Below are 18,032 nucleotides of genomic sequence, written 5' to 3' on the forward strand. Positions count from 1 at the left end.
AATGAGAAGACATGTGAGGATATGTGTGGACTGTACAGAGAGGATGCAATTTGATAGGAAGGTTTATGAAAGTTATGTGGGCGGTTCTGGAATTTGATACGTTTGCCTAAAGAGGTGAGTTTTCAGGGAACGCTTGAAGGTTTGGAGACTAGAGGAGAGTCTTATTGTGCGTGGTAGGGCATTCCACAGAGTGGGTGCAGCCCGATGAAAGTCCTGCAGTCGTGAGTGGGAGCGAGTAATGAGTGTGGATGAGAGACACAGGTCTAGTGAAGAGCGAAGATGTCGGGTTGGGAGATATTTTGTGATAAGCGAAGTGATGTACATTGGTGTAGTTTGGTTAATGGCATTGTGTGTGAGTAAAAGTATATTGAATGCGGTAGAGTACAGGTAACCAATGGAGGGACTGACAGAGTGGATCTGCAGACGATGAACGTCTAGCGAGGAAGATAAGCCTCGCCGCTGCATTCAGAATGGATTGTAGTGGTGAGAGTCTCGTTTGAGGAAGACCAGTTAGGAGACTATTGCAATAATCAATGCGGGAGATAATGAGAGCGTGGATTAGAGTTTTAGCAGTGTCTTGTGTAAGGTATGGTCGTATTTTGGATATGTTTTTTAGATGCATGTAACATGATCTTGAGACAGATTGAATGTGGGGAACAAAGGACAGATCAGAGTCAAGGATGACACCTAGGCAGCGAGCTTGTGGGGTAGGGTAGATAGTCGAGTTTTCAACAGTGATAGAGATATCAGGTTGGTACGTACTATTGGCCGGTGGAAATATAATTAACTCTGTCTTTGAAATATTCAGTTTGAGATAGCGAGATGTCATCCAGGATGAAATGGCAGAAAGGCATACAGTGACACGGTCCAGTACAGATAGGGACAAGTCAGGGGAGGATAGGTAGATTTGAGTATCATCTGCGTACAGATGATACTGAAAACCAAAAGAGCTGATTAGTTTACCAAGAGATGAGGTATAGATAGAGAAAAGCAGAGGACCCAAGACTGAGCCTTGCGGTACTCCAACTGAAAGAGGTAGCGAAGAGGAGGTAGATTCAGAGAAGCAAACACTGAAGGAGCGATTAGATAGGTATGATAGGAACCAAGAAAGGGCTGTGTCTTTAAGACCTAGGGATTGTAGTGTCTGTATGAGAAGAGAGTGGTCTACAGTGTCAAATGCAGCAGATAGATCTAGAAGAATAAGTAGTGAGTAGTGGCCTTTAGACTTCGTAGTGACCAAATCATTAACCACTTTAGTCAGTGCTGTCTCAGTGGAATGTTGGGAACGGAAGCCTGACTGAAGTGGGTCCAACAAAGTGTATGAGTTAAGAAAGTGTGTGAGTCAAGTGTAGGCAAGTCTCTCAAGTAGCTTAGAGAGACAAGGGAGCTGAGAGATAGGGCGTAGTTTGAGAGAGCATTAGGGTCAGAATTTAGCTTTTTTTAAAATGGGAGTAATCACTGCATGCTTGAAGAGTGAAACAAAAATACCAGTAGAGAGAGAGAGATTACAGATGTTAGTTAAGGTAGGGATGAGCACCAGAGACAGAGCTTTACTTATTTGTGAGGGTAAAGGATCAAGAGGAGAGGTAGTAGAGAAGCAGGATGAGAAGAGTGATGATACTTCATCTTCATTTGTGGGATCAAATGAAGAAAGAGTGCCAGAGGGTTCAGGTGAAGAACGGAGCAGGTCACTGGCTGCCGAAGAGCATACCATATCATCTCGGATCTTATCAATCTTCTCCTTGAAGTAGGAAGCAAGATCCTGTGCCTTGATAGTGGCGGGAGGGGTAGTTGCGGGAGGATTCAGAAGTGATTTAAATGTATTAAAGAGTCATTTGGGGTTAGAGGCTTGAGCAGAGATAAGAGTTTGGAAATATGTTTGTTTGGCAGTGTCCAGGGCATTTTTATAAGAATGGTAGACTATAGTCTTATATGTGAGGAAGTCACTTGAAATACGAGATTTACGCCACTGACGTTCAAGTTTTCGTGTGAGTTTTTGTAGTTGTCTTGTTAATTTGGAGTGCCATGGTTGACATCTAGGCCTACGTGGAGTGTGATGGGTAGCTGGAGCCACTTCATTAAGGGCTAGTTCTAGAGTCTCATTAAGGTGTTATACAGCCATCTCAGGAGAGGTGAATGCAGAAATAGGTAAAAGCAGTTGTTGGAGTGAAGTGGAAAGTTCTTGAAGATTAATTGTGTTAATATTTCTGCGGGTTTGAGGAAGATTGGAGGACTTCAGCAACACAGGGTTTGAATTAACAGAGGAGAGCATGCAGGTGATAAGGTTGTGATCTGAGAGGGGGAAAGGAGTGTTAGTGAGTTCAGAGATGGAGCATAGTCTGGTGAATACTAGATCAAGGCAGTGGCCCGCCTGATGAGTAGAGGAGTCAGTCCATTGGGAGAGGCCAAGAGAGGAGGTTAGAGAGAGTAATTTGGAGGCGTGCGCAGCAGATTTTGGACAATCAATAGCAATATTGAAATCACCCATGATAATGGTGGAGATGTCAGAGGATAGGAAGTAAGGGAGCCAGGCAGAAAAATCTTCCAAAAATTGTTTTGGATGCCCAGGTGGGTGGTAGATAGCTGCAATACGCAGAGAGAAAGGAGAGTAAACCCTAATGGAATGTACTTCAAAGGATGTAAATGTGAGTGATGGAACCTGTGGTATAACAGTGTATGCAAAAGATTGGGAAAGTACCTACAAATAAGTCTATCACGGTGCACAATAGACATGTACCACTATGTTCTGATCAGTCGCTATTGATACATGTATACCTGTTGCTGACAACTTGCCGAGAGCAGTGCAGGGGGACACCTTCCCAAGTAGCCCCGCCCACAGCCCTCTGATGACTGATGAGTTGCTTTTGAGGCACATAATCCTGTTGCTGCCAACTTGCTGAAAGCAGTGCATAGGACCCCTTCCCGTGGGGAGGTGACGTGTGCTGGGAGTCCCTGGGCTCCACCCAGGGGGATCCTGGAGCAGGCTGCCAGGACACACTGGTGAGTGAGGGGTCGGCGTGAGCAGCAGGTGCAGTGGGTGTGGTGAGTTGCGGAAAGAAGCCCATAGGCTTCTATAGGGTATCGCCATAAAAAGATGGCGATACCCTCCACACTGATATGTGGGAGGCCAGGTCTTAGTACATTTGAAAATGCTGTAAAACCCCCGTTAGTACATCCCGCCCTGTCAGAGCCGGAAGGTGCTTCATTAGAAGGAAAGAGCAATGGGGTACTTGGTTCCAAAAACTGACATTTTTATAAATTTTTCTTGTTTCAGTTAAACCCAGAATTTTGAATCCAGCAGATGCCAAAGGAAGTTCTAAAAGTCATATAGAAATATCAGTGAAAGTAGGTGATGATGTGACACTGCCATGTGAGGTAAAGAGTATGCCTCCTCCATTCATTACATGGGCAAAGGAGAGACAGCTTATTTCTCCATTTTCTCAGAGGTACAGTAACATCCTCCCAGCTCTCTGTGCATCAACTAATGTGCATTGCTTGTATTACATTGCTCTTCCTGTTACCTAAACACAGTAGTTATAGGCTTTTTACTGGCATAAACAATAGTAAGATAGCAGCTAAGTTATTCAAACAGAATAAATAAGAATTTACTCACCGGTAATTCTATTTCTCGTAGTCCGTAGTGGATGCTGGGAACTCCGTAAGGACCATGGGGAATAGCGGGCTCCGAAGGAGGCTGGGCACTCTAGAAAGATTTCAGACTACCTGGTGTGCACTGGCTCCTCCCACTATGACCCTCCTCCAAGCCTCAGTTAGGATACTGTGCCCGGACGAGCGTACACAATAAGGAAGGATTTTGAATCCCGGGTAAGACTCATACCAGCCACACCAATCACACCGTACAACTCGTGATATGAAACCCAGTTAACAGTATGAAACAACTGAGCCTCTCAACAGATGGCTCAACAATAACCCGATTTAGTTAACCATAACTATGTACAAGTATTGCAGATAAACCGCACTTGGGATGGGCGCCCAGCATCCACTACGGACTACGAGAAATAGAATTACCGGTAAGTAAATTCTTATTTTCTCTGACGTCCTAGTGGATGCTGGGAACTCCGTAAGGACCATGGGGATTATACCAAAGCTCCCAAACGAGCGGGAGAGTGCGGATGACTCTGCAACACCGAATGAGAGAACTCCAGGTCCTCCTCAGCCAGGGTATCAAATTTATAGAATTTTGCAAACGTGTTTGCCCCTGACCAAGTAGCAGCTCGGCAAAGTTGTAAAGCCGAGACCCCTCGGGCAGCCGCCCAAGATGAGCCCACCTTCCTTGTGGAATGGGCATTGACAGATTTTGGCTGTGGCAGGCCTGCCACAGAATGTGCAAGTTGAATTGTACTACAAATCCAACGAGCAATAGTCTGCTTAGAAGCAGGAGCACCCAGCTTGTTGGGTGCATATAGGATAAACAGCGAGTCAGATTTTCTGACTCCAGCCGTCCTGGAAACATATATTTTCAGGGCCCTGACCACGTCTAACAACTTGGAGTCCTCCAAGTCCCTAGTGGCCGCAGGCACCACAATAGGCTGGTTCAAATGAAACGCTGACACCACCTTAGGGAGAAACTGGGGACGAGTCCTCAATTCTGCCCTATCCATATGGAAAATGAGATAAGGGCTTTTATAAGACAAAGCCGCCAATTCTGATACGCGCCTGGCAGAAGCCAAGGCCAATAACATGACCACCTTCCACGTGAGATATTTCAGATCCACGGTTTTTAGTGGTTCAAACCAATGTGATTTTAAGAAACTCAACACCACGTTGAGATCCCAAGGTGCCACAGGAGGCACATATGGGGGCTGAATATGCAGCACTCCCTTTACAAATGTCTGAACTTCAGGTACTGAAGCTAGTTCTTTCTGAAAGAAAATCGATAGAGCCGAGATCTGTACTTTAATGGAACCCAGTTTTAGGCCCATATTCACTCCTGCTTGCAGGAAATGCAGAAATCGACCTAGTTGAAATTCCTCAGTTGGGGCCTTTTCGGCCTCACACCATGCAACATATTTCCGCCATATGCGGTGATAATGATTTGCTGTAACCTCTTTCCTGGCTTTAATAAGCGTAGGAATGACTTCCTCCGGAATGCCCTTTTCTTTCAGGATCCGGCGTTCAACCGCCATGCCGTCAAACGCAGCCACGGTAAGTCTTGGAACAGACAGGGCCCCTGCTGTAGCAGGTCTTGTCTTAGCGGCAGAGGCCACGGGTCCTCTGAGATCATCTCTTGAAGTTCCGGGTACCATGTTCTTCTTGGCCAATCCGGAACCACGAGAATTGTGTTTACTCCTCGCTTTCTTATTATTCTCAATACCTTTGGTATGAGAGGCAGCGGAGGGAACACATAAACTGACTGGTACACCCACGGTGTCACCAGAGCGTCCACAGCTATCGCTTGAGAGTCTCTTGACCTGGCGCAATACCTCTCTAGTTTTTTGTTCAGGCGGGACGCCATCATGTCCACCTGTGGACGATCCCACTGATGTACAATCATTTGGAAGACTTCTGGATGAAGTCCCCACTCTCCCGGGTGGAGGTCGTGTCTGCTGAGGAAGTCTGCTTCCCAGTTGTCCACTCCCGGAATGAACACTGCTGACAGTGCTAGTACATGATTTTCCGCCCATCGGAGAATTCTTGTGGCTTCTGTCATTGCCATCCTGCTTCTTGTGCCGCCCTGTCGATTCACATGGGCGACTGCCGTGATGTTGTCTGACTGGATCAGCACCGGCTGGTGTAGGAGCAGGGATTTTGCTTGACTTAGGGCATTGTAGATGGCCCTTAGTTCCAGAATATTTATGTGAAGGGAAGTCTCCTGACTTGTCCATAGTCCTTGGAAGTTTCTTCCCTTTGTGACTGCCCCCCAGCATCGCAGGCTGGCATCCGTGGTCACCAGGACCCAGTCCTGAATGCCGAATCTGCGACCCTCCAGAAGATGAGCACTCTGCAGCCACCACAGAAGAGACACCCTGGTTCTTGCAGACAGGGTTATCAAGCGATGCATCTGAAGATGCGATCCGGACCACTTGTCCAACAGGTCCCACTGAAAGATTCTGGCATGGAACCTGCCGAATGGAATTGCTTCGTAAGAAGCTACCATCTTTCCCAGGACCCGCGTGCAGTGATGCACCGATACCTGTTTTGGTTTCAGGAGGTCTCTGACTAAAGAAGACAACTCCCTGGCTTTCTCCTCCGAGAGAAACACTTTTTTCTGGACTGTGTCCAGAATCATCCCCAGGAACAGTAGACGTGTCGTCGGGACCAGCTGTGACTTTGGGATATTCAGAATCCAGCCGTGCTGGTTCAGCACTTCCTGAGATAGTGCTACTCCCACCAACAACTGTTCTTTGGACCGTGCCTTTATTAGGAGATCATCCAAGTAAGGGATAATTAAAACTCCCTTTCTTCGAAGGAGTATCATCATTTCCGCCATAACCTTGGTAAATACCCTTGGTGCCGTGGAGAGTCCAAACGGCAGCGTCTGGAATTGGTAATGGCAATCCTGTACCACAAATCTGAGGTACTCCTGGTGAGGATGGTAAATGGGGACATGCAGGTAAGCATCCTTGATGTCCAGGGAAACCATGTAATCCCCCTCGTCCAGGCTTGCAATAACCGCCCTGAGCGATTCCATCTTGAACTTGAATTTTTTTATGTACATGTTCAAGGATTTCAAATTTAAAATGGGTCTCACCGAACCGTCCGGCTTCGGTACCACAAATAGTGTGGAATAGTAACCCCGGCCTTGTTGAAGTAGGGGTACCTTGATTATCACCTGCTGGGAATACAGCTTGTGAATTGCCGCTAGCACCGCCTCCCTGTCTGAGGGAGCAATCGGCAAGGCAGATTTTAGGAACCGGTGGGGTGGAGCCGCCTCGAATTCCAGCATGTATCCCTGAGATACTACTTGAAGGATCCAGGGATCCACCTGTGAGCGAGCCCACTGATCGCTGAAATTTCTTAGGCGGGCCCCCACCGTACCTGGCTCCACCTGTGGAGCCCCACCGTCATGCAGCGGACTTGGAAGAGGAAGCGGGGGAGGACTTTTGTTCCTGGGAACCTGCTGTCTGTTGCAGCCTTTTTCCCCTACCTCTGCCTCTAGACAGAAAAGACCCTCCTTTTCCACGCTTGCTTTTCTGGGTCCGAAAGGACTGAACCTGATAAAATGGCGCCTTCTTAGGCTGTGAGGGAACATGGGGTAAAAATGCTGACTTCCCAGATGCCAAATAATTCCTCCCCTTTATAAGGCAAAACTTCCATGTGCCTCTTGGAATCTGTCTCTGTCTAGTGAGTCAATATTTTCTGACAGTTTTTCTGACCATGCAGCGGCAGCACTGCACATCCAAGCTGACGCAATAGCTGGTCTAAGTATAATGCCTGAGTGTGTGTATACAGACTTCACGATTGCCTCCTGCTTTCTATCAGCAGGCTCCTTAAGGGCGGCCGTATCCTGAGAGGGTAGTGCCACCTTTTTTGACAAACGTGTGAGCGCTTTATCCACCCTAGGTGGTGTTTCCCAACGTGACCTATCCTCTGGCGGGAAAGGGAACGCCATTAGTACCTTCTTAGGAATTACACATTTTTTTATCAGGGAAAAGCCACGCTTCTTCACACACTTCATTTAGTTCATCTGATGGGGGAAAAACTACGGGTAGTTTTTTCTCCCCAAACATAATACCCTTTTTTGTGGTACCTGGATGTAAATCAGAAATGTTTAACACCTCTTTCATTGCCTCAATCATGCAGTGAATGGCCCTGACAGGCATTAGGTTTGACTCATCGTCGTCGACACTGTTATCAGTATCCGTGTCGACATCCGGGTCTGCAAACTGAGGTAGCGGGCGTTTTAGAGCCCCTGACGACCCCTGAGGCACCTGGACAGGCACGAGCTGAGATCCCGGCTGTCCCACATTTGGCATGTCGTCAAATTTCTTATGTAAAGAATCTATACGTGCACTCATTTCTTTCCAAAAGTTCATCCACTCGGGTGTCTGCCCCGCAGGGGGTGACGTCCCTTCAAAATGCATCTGCTCCGCCTCCACCTCATTATCCTCATCAAACATGTCGACACAGCCGTACCGACACACCCCACACACACAGGGAATGCTCAACAGAGGACAGGACCCACAAAAAGCCCTTTGGGGGGACAGAGTGAGAGTATGCCAGCACACACCAGAGCGCTATATATATATACAGGGACTAACTGAGTTATGTCCCTAATAGCTGCTTTTCATATAATATATGTATATATACTGCCAAATTTAATGCCCCCCCCTCTCTTTTCCCTCTTACTGTTACTGTATATTGCAGGGAAGAGCCAGGGAGCTTCCTTCCAGCCGAGCTGTGTGGGAAAAATGGCGCCAGTGTGCTGAGGAGATAGGCTCCGCCCCTTTTTCGCGGCCTATTCTCCCGCTTTTTATGGAATTCTGGCAGGGGTATTTACCTCATATATAGCCTCTGGGGTAATATATTGAGGTATTTTAGCCAGCCAAGGTGTTATTATTGCTGCCTCAGGGCGCCCCCCCCCCCAGCGCCCTGCACCCTCAGTGACCGGAGTGTGAAGTGTGAGAGGAGCAATGGCGCACAGCTGCAGTGCTGTGCGCTACCTTGGTGAAGACAGAGTCTTCATGCCGCCGTTTTTCCGGACCATCTTCTTGCTTCTGGCTCTGTAAGGGGGACGGCGGCGCGGCTCCGGGACCGAACACCAAGGACTGGGCCTGCGGTCGATCCCTCTGGAGCTAATGGTGTCCAGTAGCCTAAGAAGCCCAATCCGGCTGCAAGCAGGCGAGTTCGCTTCTTCTCCCCTTAGTCCCTCGCTGCAGTGAGCCTGTTGCCAGCAGGTCTCACTGAAAATAAAAAACCTAAGTCTATTCTTTCTAAGAGCTCAGGAGAGCCCCTAGTGTGCATCCAACCTCGGCCGGGCACGAATTCTAACTGAGGCTTGGAGGAGGGTCATAGTGGGAGGAGCCAGTGCACACCAGGTAGTCTGAAATCTTTCTAGAGTGCCCAGCCTCCTTCGGAGCCCGCTATTCCCCATGGTCCTTACGGAGTTCCCAGCATCCACTAGGACGTCAGAGAAAGTGGCATTACTGTAGCACTTAGGGCCTGATTCGTGTTTGTAAGTAAAGCAAAAAAGCAAGCAACTGGGCAAAACCATGTTGCACTGCAGGTGGGCAGATGTAAAGTACACAGAGAATTATATTTGAGTGGGGTCTGTTCAAACTGAAATCTAAATTGCAGTGTAAAAATAAAGCTAACATTTGTGGGCTACATGCAAAAGCAGCCAGTATTTACACTGTACAGAAAAAATATAAATGTATTTCCTCCCCTTGCCTGGCAACATGGTTTGTTCCAGACACAAAGTTACATGTTGTTGTGTTTTTGCTTTACTTACTAATGTGAATCGGTCCTTTAGTGACCAATATTCACGTGGCTCTCTTACCAGGAATAGATATGGTGCATTGTCATTAATATTGGCTCACCTACAAAATAATAAAATTACTTCCTCTGTAGATATCAGGAGCCACTGTTCCATTGTAGTCTATATTCAGCTTGTTATATTATTTCACCTGAGAAGTGATATGGCAAGATTCATTAAATATGTACTTACACAAGATCCTCTGCGGAATTATTTTATATTACTAAGTTATAAATTCCCAGAATTGTATATATTAAATGTACAGTATTTGATGTACACTGGCAGTCTAGAATATAAGGCAGAGAGAAAAACAATCTGTTACTATTGACTATAACTAGTAAGCTGATCTAATTACATGCAGAAAGTTTTAAAGCTTCCCAAACTTCTGTTTAAGGTCCACTACAACATTTTGAAGAACTGTCATTATACCATTTTTGTAAACAATGAGTAGCCAAATATTACAGTAAAAGACTAGAGGAGGGTATATCACAGTTATAGTACCTGTTTGTGTGAACACCAAAAACATTATATGTATTTTGGTGTCCGTATAATAGTGTTAATCCACTTCTTTACATATATGTATTGTACAGGTTGAGTATCCCTTATCCAAAATGCTTGGGACCAGAGGTATTTTGGATATCGGATTTTTCCGTATTTTGGAATAATTGCATACTATAATGAGATATCATGGTGATGGGACCTAAATCTAAGCACATAATGCATTTATGTTTCATATACACCTTATACACACAGCCTGAAGGTAATTTTAGCCAATATTTTTTATAACTTTGTGCATTAAACAAAGTGTGCCTACATTCACACAATTCATTTATGTTTCATATACGCCTTATGCACACAGCCTGAAGGTCATTTCATACAATATTTTTAATAACTTTGTGTATTAAACAAAGTTTGGGTACATTGAGTCATCAGGAAACAAAGGTTTCACTATCTCACTCTCACTCAAAAAAGTCCGTATTTCGGAATATTCCGTATTTCGGAATATTTGGATATGGGATACTCAACCTGTATATGTGCCATGTTAGATAGGGGACAAGAGAGCCTGTTGTTTTCACATAATGAAGAACCTAAACAGCAGATACAGTATTTAAGGAATTTCTGTGGCCTCCTATCTCCTTGAAACCTTCTTCAGTATCTGCTGTATAGGAGGTTTTTCTTTTTACATTGTTGCGATTTATTACATATACAGTAAAAGCATGCATTAGAAGTAAAGTTGAAGAAAAATCATCAAATTTAAATAAGAGACACCTGAAAGTTGTATATTGATTGTTTAGTATATTTCAGTGGTTCTCTAACTGTGACGTGGCACTCTGGGGTGCCTCAGGGCACTTGCAGGGGTGCCTTAGATTGGTGGTCCAGGAACAATTCAAATTATTTATGGTCGATGTAATAGGCAAAACCAGTACGGGTGGCTGCCAGTTATAACATATGTGGACAATTAGAAGCAAATCCTATCCCTCACCACACAAGTGAACCTAAGGATGACATATAAACACAATTTACTTAATTTTTTATTATTTCTATCTAAATTCTCATTAAGAAACATTTGGCCTAGGGGTGCCGTGAAAAAAAAAATTGATACTCTGGGGCGCCAAAATTCCAAAAAGTTTAGGAACCACTGGTATATTTTATTGTGACTAGCTTGGTGGAAGCTATTTACTTGGAGTTTAAATAACTTGGGGTTTTTACTAATAAGCTCTGAACTTGTTTCTTCTAAAATCTTATATTGCAGGCACAATATTCTTCCAACCGGGTCAATGAAGATATTTGATACTAGAATTACTGATGCAGGGATATATACTTGTGTAGGTACAAATATAGCAGGAAATATTACACAGTCAATAAAGCTCAATGTATATGGTAAGTATTTGACCTTTGGGTGATCATGAGTTTCAAATAAAATTGTGGAATAATGAATTTCAAGTTTGTTATGTAATTTACTTAGCTGTGATATGATTATAAAAAATATACACCTCTTGTGTAGGGGGGGGATTTTGACGAGAGATAAAGTGGAGAAGTTGCTCATTCTGTAATAACCAATCGGCTTCTGTCATTTTTTTGTAGCGAAGCCTGTATAATGGCTTTTAGAGCGCTTACTAGTTGCTTTGGCAACTTCTCCACTTTATCTCTCCCCATGATTTGATATTTCTCACTCTTGGGGGTATATTTACTAAGATTCGTATTAGTGTCGATTTGGAGGGAGATTAAACACGAATGACATCGAATGTGTGAATTTGCAACTTTTTTAAATTTTTTACGCCTCATTTACTATGCTGTCGTATTCTGCATTTTCATGTATTCTGATGTCGATGTCATTCGTAATTTCGGCAAGTGTTTTACGGGAGTGATGAGTAAAACACTGCCGAACTTAATACAATGAATCCCGGCCTTATCTGTGAGATCCGTGCAGGGCTTCATTGTGTACCTTAAAAAAAGTGTTTAAAGAGTTAAAAATCAGAAGAAAAAAAATGTGTGGGGTCCCCCCTCCTAAGCATAACCAGCCTCGGGCTCTTTGAGCCGGTCCTGGTTGTAAAAATACGGGGTAAAAATTGACAGGGGTTCCCCCATATTTTAACAACCAGCACCGGGCTCTGCGCCTGGTCCTGGTGCAAAAAATACAGGGGACAAAACACGTAGGTGTCCCCCGTATTTTTAACACCAGCACCGGACTCCACTAGTCAGCGAGATAATGCCACAGCTGGGGGAGACTTTTATATTGGTCCCTGCGGCCCTGGCATTAAATCACCAACTAGTCACCCTTGGCCGGGGTACCCTGGAGGAGTGGGGACCCCTTAAATCAAGGGGTCCCCCCCTCCAGCCACCCATGGGCCAGGGCCTCCAGAAAGCCTCCCCCCAAGCTGGTACTTGGAGAACCACAAGTACCAGCATGTGGGGGAAAAACGGGCCCGCTGGTACCTGTAGTACTACTACAAAAAAAAATACCCAAATAAAAACAAAACACACACACTGTGATAGTACAACTTTATTACATACATGCACATCAACATACATACATACTTACCTATGTTGACACGAAGCAGTCGGTCCTCTTCTCCAGTAGAATCCAGTGGTACCTGTAAATAAAATTATACTTACAACAATCCAGTGTAGATCGGTCATCTTCTGTTTGTAATCCACGTACTTGGCAAAATAAAAAAAAAACGAAAAACCCAGGACCACCCCTTGGAGTACAAAATGTAAATCCATCCTTTCCCAAAGATTTCCCAGAAATGTATAGTATTCCACTGAGCTGACAGAGTCGTAAGCCAGATGCGACATCTGTTATGTCTCTAAAATAATTGTTGTGGTCTATATGTATATCAGCAGATAATAACTACTGTATGTTATTGTGTTCCTTTATCATTTGTACTGTATGCTTTGTCTTTGGTTGTATTCCTTAGTCCCACCCAAAATCCAAAGAGGCCCTAAAACTATAAGAGTAAATGTTGGACAAAGCTTTGAAATTGCATGTATAAGTCATGGGATACCAGCACCCAGAACATCCTGGTACAAAGATGGAAGAATATTAGAGGTGAATGAAAGACATCAGGATGCGACACTTAGAGTTGAGCGTGCAGAACTTTCAGATGCAGGAATGTACACCTGTATTGCTAGTAACCTAATCAGCCAGGACAATGCAAATGTGACTGTAGAAATTCGAGGTAAACAAGTTGTGATTTATAAACTAGCTTCACAAAAATTCATATGCAATTATTTTTATTATATTTTTCTGAATGCTGGATGTATCATAGTGATGACTTTTCTATTCATTGTTACTTTGTAGCACCTCCTACTTTATCTGACCTGGAACCTCCTTATGACAAAACAAACCAGGAGAGAATTTCCAGCCAACAGGTTTCATTCCCCTGCCCAGCAAAAGGTAATAGTGTCATAACTCTACTCATGGGGGTAATTCCAAGTTAATCGCAGCAGGAAATTTTTTAGCAGTTGGGCAAAACCATGTGCACTGCAGGGGAGGCAGATATAACATGTGCAGAAAGAGTTAGATTTGGGTGGGTTATTTTATTTCTGTGCAGGGTTAATACTGGCTGCTTTATTTTTACACTGCAAATTAGATTGCAGATTGAACACACCACACCCAAATCTAACTCTCTCTGCACATGTTAAATCTGCCTCCCCTGCAGTGCACATGGTTTTGCTCAACTGCTAACAAAATTCCTGCTGCGATCAACTTGGAATTACCCCCATGGTCATTTATGTTTGCAGCTGGTTCACACATCTGTACAAGATATCTAACAGGCCTTCTTTAAATAATCATTAATATTTATTAGCATAACTGCTCGCCTTCCTGTAATGTTACTGGTGTTGTTCATTCACTCAAAACCTGTCCTTGGAATATTTCTTTATTTAGTCAGTAAAAGGGTAAAACCTTTAGTTAAATCATTAAACACATCCCCTACTGACTCCACAATACTAACATTTATCTTTAATAAACACAACCTCTGTGTTACTATTTAGAAACATTATTATTGATGTTGTATCTGTTTGTACTGTATACACTAAGCAGCATTATACTGATCATGTCAATAGTCCCATTATCATCTTTGTTGTGGTGTCTTTTTTTTTATAACATTAGCTTCAATCGTTTGTTTTTTCCATTGTGTATAATATATATATATATATATATATATATATATGAAACAACGATATTCAATCCCTGCGCTGCATATACGTGTTTTCCAGAGTCTCTTTCAACAAATGTCCCAATGCAGCTCAATCCAGCTCCAAGCCAAGGAGCAAACGGTATTGGTGCTAAAACAAATCAGGAGAGCGCACTGTAAAAGCATGTAAAAGCATTCACTTTATAAAGAATAAGTAATATCCACATACATTGCAGTTTAAAATTCCAAGTTCAGTAAAGTTCAAAAGACCGTCACCGTTGTGCCCAGTAGAGCTGAATCTCTCTCGCCGGCTCTGGACCCGGCGGGTGACGTCACAGCGTCCACAGCAAGTAGCCACGCCCAACGCGTTTCGACCAATCACAGTCTTCGTCAGGGGTGTGGTTGGTGTGTATAGGCAAGGTGTTATAGACTCATTCCAATTTAAATGACGGTTATTCATTAATTACACTAATTAGTGACACATTTAGACTTGGTAATGTTATAACAGTATAAAAACTCACCAAAAGCAAAAAACTTTTTAGCGAGAGGTGTCTATCCCGTTCGATCCACATAATTTATTTCATCTCTTTTGTTTTATTAAAAAAAAACAATTTTATTAGGTATTTAAACTCCTAACTCCCATGTGTTTTAAACAGCTGAATACTAATCAAGTCCCTGATCTCTATCTATCCATATGAGAGCAGAGAACGGGATTGACAACTTTCACTTTACAAAGTCATATTTTTCCTTTACAGATAACACATTTACCACAACATATAGATTTCTAACAAAAATTGATATTAAATATCATATGCATAGAACCAATTCACACTATTAAATACAGAGGCTTATATATCCAGTATTACAACGGAGACCATTCTAATTACTCCCAACAGCTAAACTTTCTAAAACAACGTATCATAAAAAGTGTTAACTTGAGATCAAGCTTATTTTAAGGTTCTCTGCCTTTTTGATCTAAATGAAAGATTTTAGTGCTATAAAATAACAATGTGCCAGCCGCGACCCCTCCTCGAGATCCAATCGCCGGGACTTAGCCACTGCCGCTTATAGATCCCCAGAGGGATCCCGACCTCCAGACTAACAATGCAAAAATGGTACTATATCACAACCCTCATTGAGGCCAAATGGTACGAATGTATTCAGAGTATAGATCCAGTATGTCTCTCTTTGGGATAATTTTTTTAACAAATCCCCCCCTCTCTCATCCATACAAACTTTTTCTATTGCCCTAAAGGAGAATCCCTTTAAACTGGATTTTGTACATTCCGCAAAGTGTCGGGGGACACTATGATTTTCTACCTTGTGCAGTATATTCTGTGTATGCTCTAATATACGTAATTTTAAAGTACGTTTAGTCTTTCCAATATAACGTTTCCCACATTTACACTCCAGCATATACACAACATGAGTGCTTAAACAACTTAATTTGCCCTTAATTTTCCAAGACTTTTCATTACATGAGTCAAAAAATTGTTTGTTATCTCTATTTACAAACTGGCACATTTTACATTTATTACAAGCATAAAATCCTTGTCATTAAAGTCTCTATCTTTTGTTTTATCTTTATATACCATGAGTTCTTGTCTAGCTCTACTTGCCGCTTTCTCGAAACATTTCTGCATATCTGGGTATTTTTTCTCTCTGAATCTTTCACTGTAAATATGAACCTGTTCTTTAAATTTCTCTTGTTCCGAACAATTGCGTTTCAAACGAATAAATTGAGAATAAGGAATATTCTCAATCCTTTTCTTAGAGTGACAGCTTTGAAAATGTATGTAACTATTTCGGTCTATCTCTTTAATATGAGTGTAAGTTCCGATCTCTGTTCCCTCACTTAATTTTCTACTGTCCAATACAAGATCCAAAAATTCTATGGTATCATTACTATACTTATAAGTAAAACGTAAATTCTATTCATTATTATTTAGTTTTATCATAAATTCATCCAACATGTCTATACCTCCAGACCACACTACAATGATATCGTCTATAAAGCGCCTGTATTTATGTATATCTTTCAGAAAGGGATTGTTATTAAAGATGACTTCCCTTTCCCATTTCCCCATATATAGATTTGCTAGACTTGGGGCGTAAGGAGTCCCCATAGCTACACAGTACTCCTGGTTAAAGAATGTACCCTGAAAGTTAAAATAATTATTCTTAAGTATATACTCTATACACTCCAATATAAATCCTAGAAGGATTTTATGCTTGTAATAAATGTAAAATGTGCCAGTTTGTAAATAGAGATAACAAACAATTTTTTGACTCATGTAATGAAAAGTCTTGGAAAATTAAGGGCAAATTAAGTTGTTTAAGCACTCATGTTGTGTATATGCTGGAGTGTAAATGTGGGAAACGTTATATTGGAAAGACTAAGGGGTATATGCAATTGCCGGCGAATCGCGGCAATTTTTCGCCCGTTTTTTAATTCGACCCTCGAATTCCGGCAAGTGGGTGCCGGAATTCAACATATTCAATAAAAAATGGATTCGACAGTCCCGCTGTCGAAAAACCGCCGATTTGACGGATTTTGATTAGATTTAAAAAAAACGGGGAAAAAACCCCGAAAAAAAATTGCGTGGGGTCCCCCCTCCAAAGCATAACCAGCCTCGGGCTCTTCAAGCCGGTCCTGGTTCTAAAAATCCAGGGAAAAAACTGACAGGGGATCCCCCGTATTTTTAAAACCAGCACCGGGCTCTGCGCCTGGTGCTGGTGCAAAAAATACGGGTGACAAAAAGAGTAGGGGTCCCCCGTATTTTTTACACCGGCATCGGGCTCCACTAGCTGGGTAGATAATGCCACAGCCGGGGGTCACTTTTATACAGCGCCCTGCGGCCGTGGCATTAAATACGCAACTAGTCACCCCTGGCCGGGGTACCCTGGAGGAGTGGGGACCCCTTCAATCAAGGGGTCCCCCCCAGCCACCCAAGGGCCAGGGGTGAAGCTCGAGGCTGTCCCCCCCCATCCAAGGGCTGCGGATGGGGGGCTGATAGCCTTTTGAAAATTGAAAGAATATTGATTTTTCCAGTAGTACTACAAGTCCCAGCAAGCCTCCCCCGCAAGCTGGTACTTGTAGAACCACAAGTACCAGCATGCGGGAGAAAAACGGGCCCGCTGGTACCTGTAGTTCTACTGGGAAAAAATACCCAAATAAAAACAGGAGACACACACCGTGAAAGTAAAACTTTATTTCACACCTGCTGACACACACATACTTACCTATGTTGACCCGCCGACTGGCACGTCTCCAATGTCGCCGACGATCCGGGGTACCTGTGAATAAAATTATACTCACCTGATCCAGTGTCCAGATTATAATCCACGTACTTGGCAAATTAAAAAAACGAACACCCGGACCAGGCGGACTGAAAGGGGTCCCATGTTTACACATGGGACCCCTTTCCCCGAATGCAGAGACCCCCCGTGACTCCTGTCACAGAAAGGTCTCTTCAGCCAATCAGGATGCGCCACTTCGTGGCACTCACCTGATTGGCTCTGCGCGTCTAAACTCAGACGCGCATTGCACATCCCCCTCCATTACTTTCAATGGTGGGAACTTTGTGGTCAGCGGTGAGGTCACCCGCGGTCAGCCGCTGACCGCAGGTAACCCCACCGCTGACCGCGAAGTTCCCACCATTGAAACTAATGGAGGGAGCTGTGCGATGCGCTGTCTGCCAGCTCAGACGCGCATACAGCCAATCAGGAGAGTGTCACGAAGTGGCGCTTCCTGATTGGCTGAAGGGACCTTTCTTTGACAGCAGTCATGGGGGGGGGGGTCTCTGTATTCGGGGAAAGGGTTCCCATGTGTAAACATGGGACCCCTTTCAGTCCGCCTGGTCCGGGTGTTCGTTTTTTTTTTTTTTTGCCAAGTACGTGGATTATAATAAAAGACCACAGGACACTGGATCAGGTGAGTATAATTTTATTTT

General features: G+C 43.6%; 1 protein-coding gene across 3 annotated transcripts in view; it reads left to right on the forward strand.

Annotated features, from left to right (window-relative positions):
• Positions 1–18,032, forward strand: part of HMCN1 (hemicentin 1) — a 1,072,092-nt gene that overhangs the window by 249,554 nt on the left and 804,506 nt on the right. For all 3 annotated transcript variants that reach the window (XM_063940215.1, XM_063940214.1, XM_063940213.1), the window contains 4 exons: positions 3,275–3,446; positions 11,190–11,317; positions 12,859–13,119; positions 13,242–13,337. In XM_063940215.1, coding sequence (XP_063796285.1) covers positions 3,275–3,446; positions 11,190–11,317; positions 12,859–13,119; positions 13,242–13,337 — 657 coding nt within the window. The remainder of the gene's footprint in view (positions 1–3,274; positions 3,447–11,189; positions 11,318–12,858; positions 13,120–13,241; positions 13,338–18,032) is intronic.

This window comes from Pseudophryne corroboree, chromosome 9 (assembly GCF_028390025.1).
Source record: "Pseudophryne corroboree isolate aPseCor3 chromosome 9, aPseCor3.hap2, whole genome shotgun sequence".
Classification (NCBI taxonomy): domain Eukaryota; kingdom Metazoa; phylum Chordata; class Amphibia; order Anura; family Myobatrachidae; genus Pseudophryne; species Pseudophryne corroboree.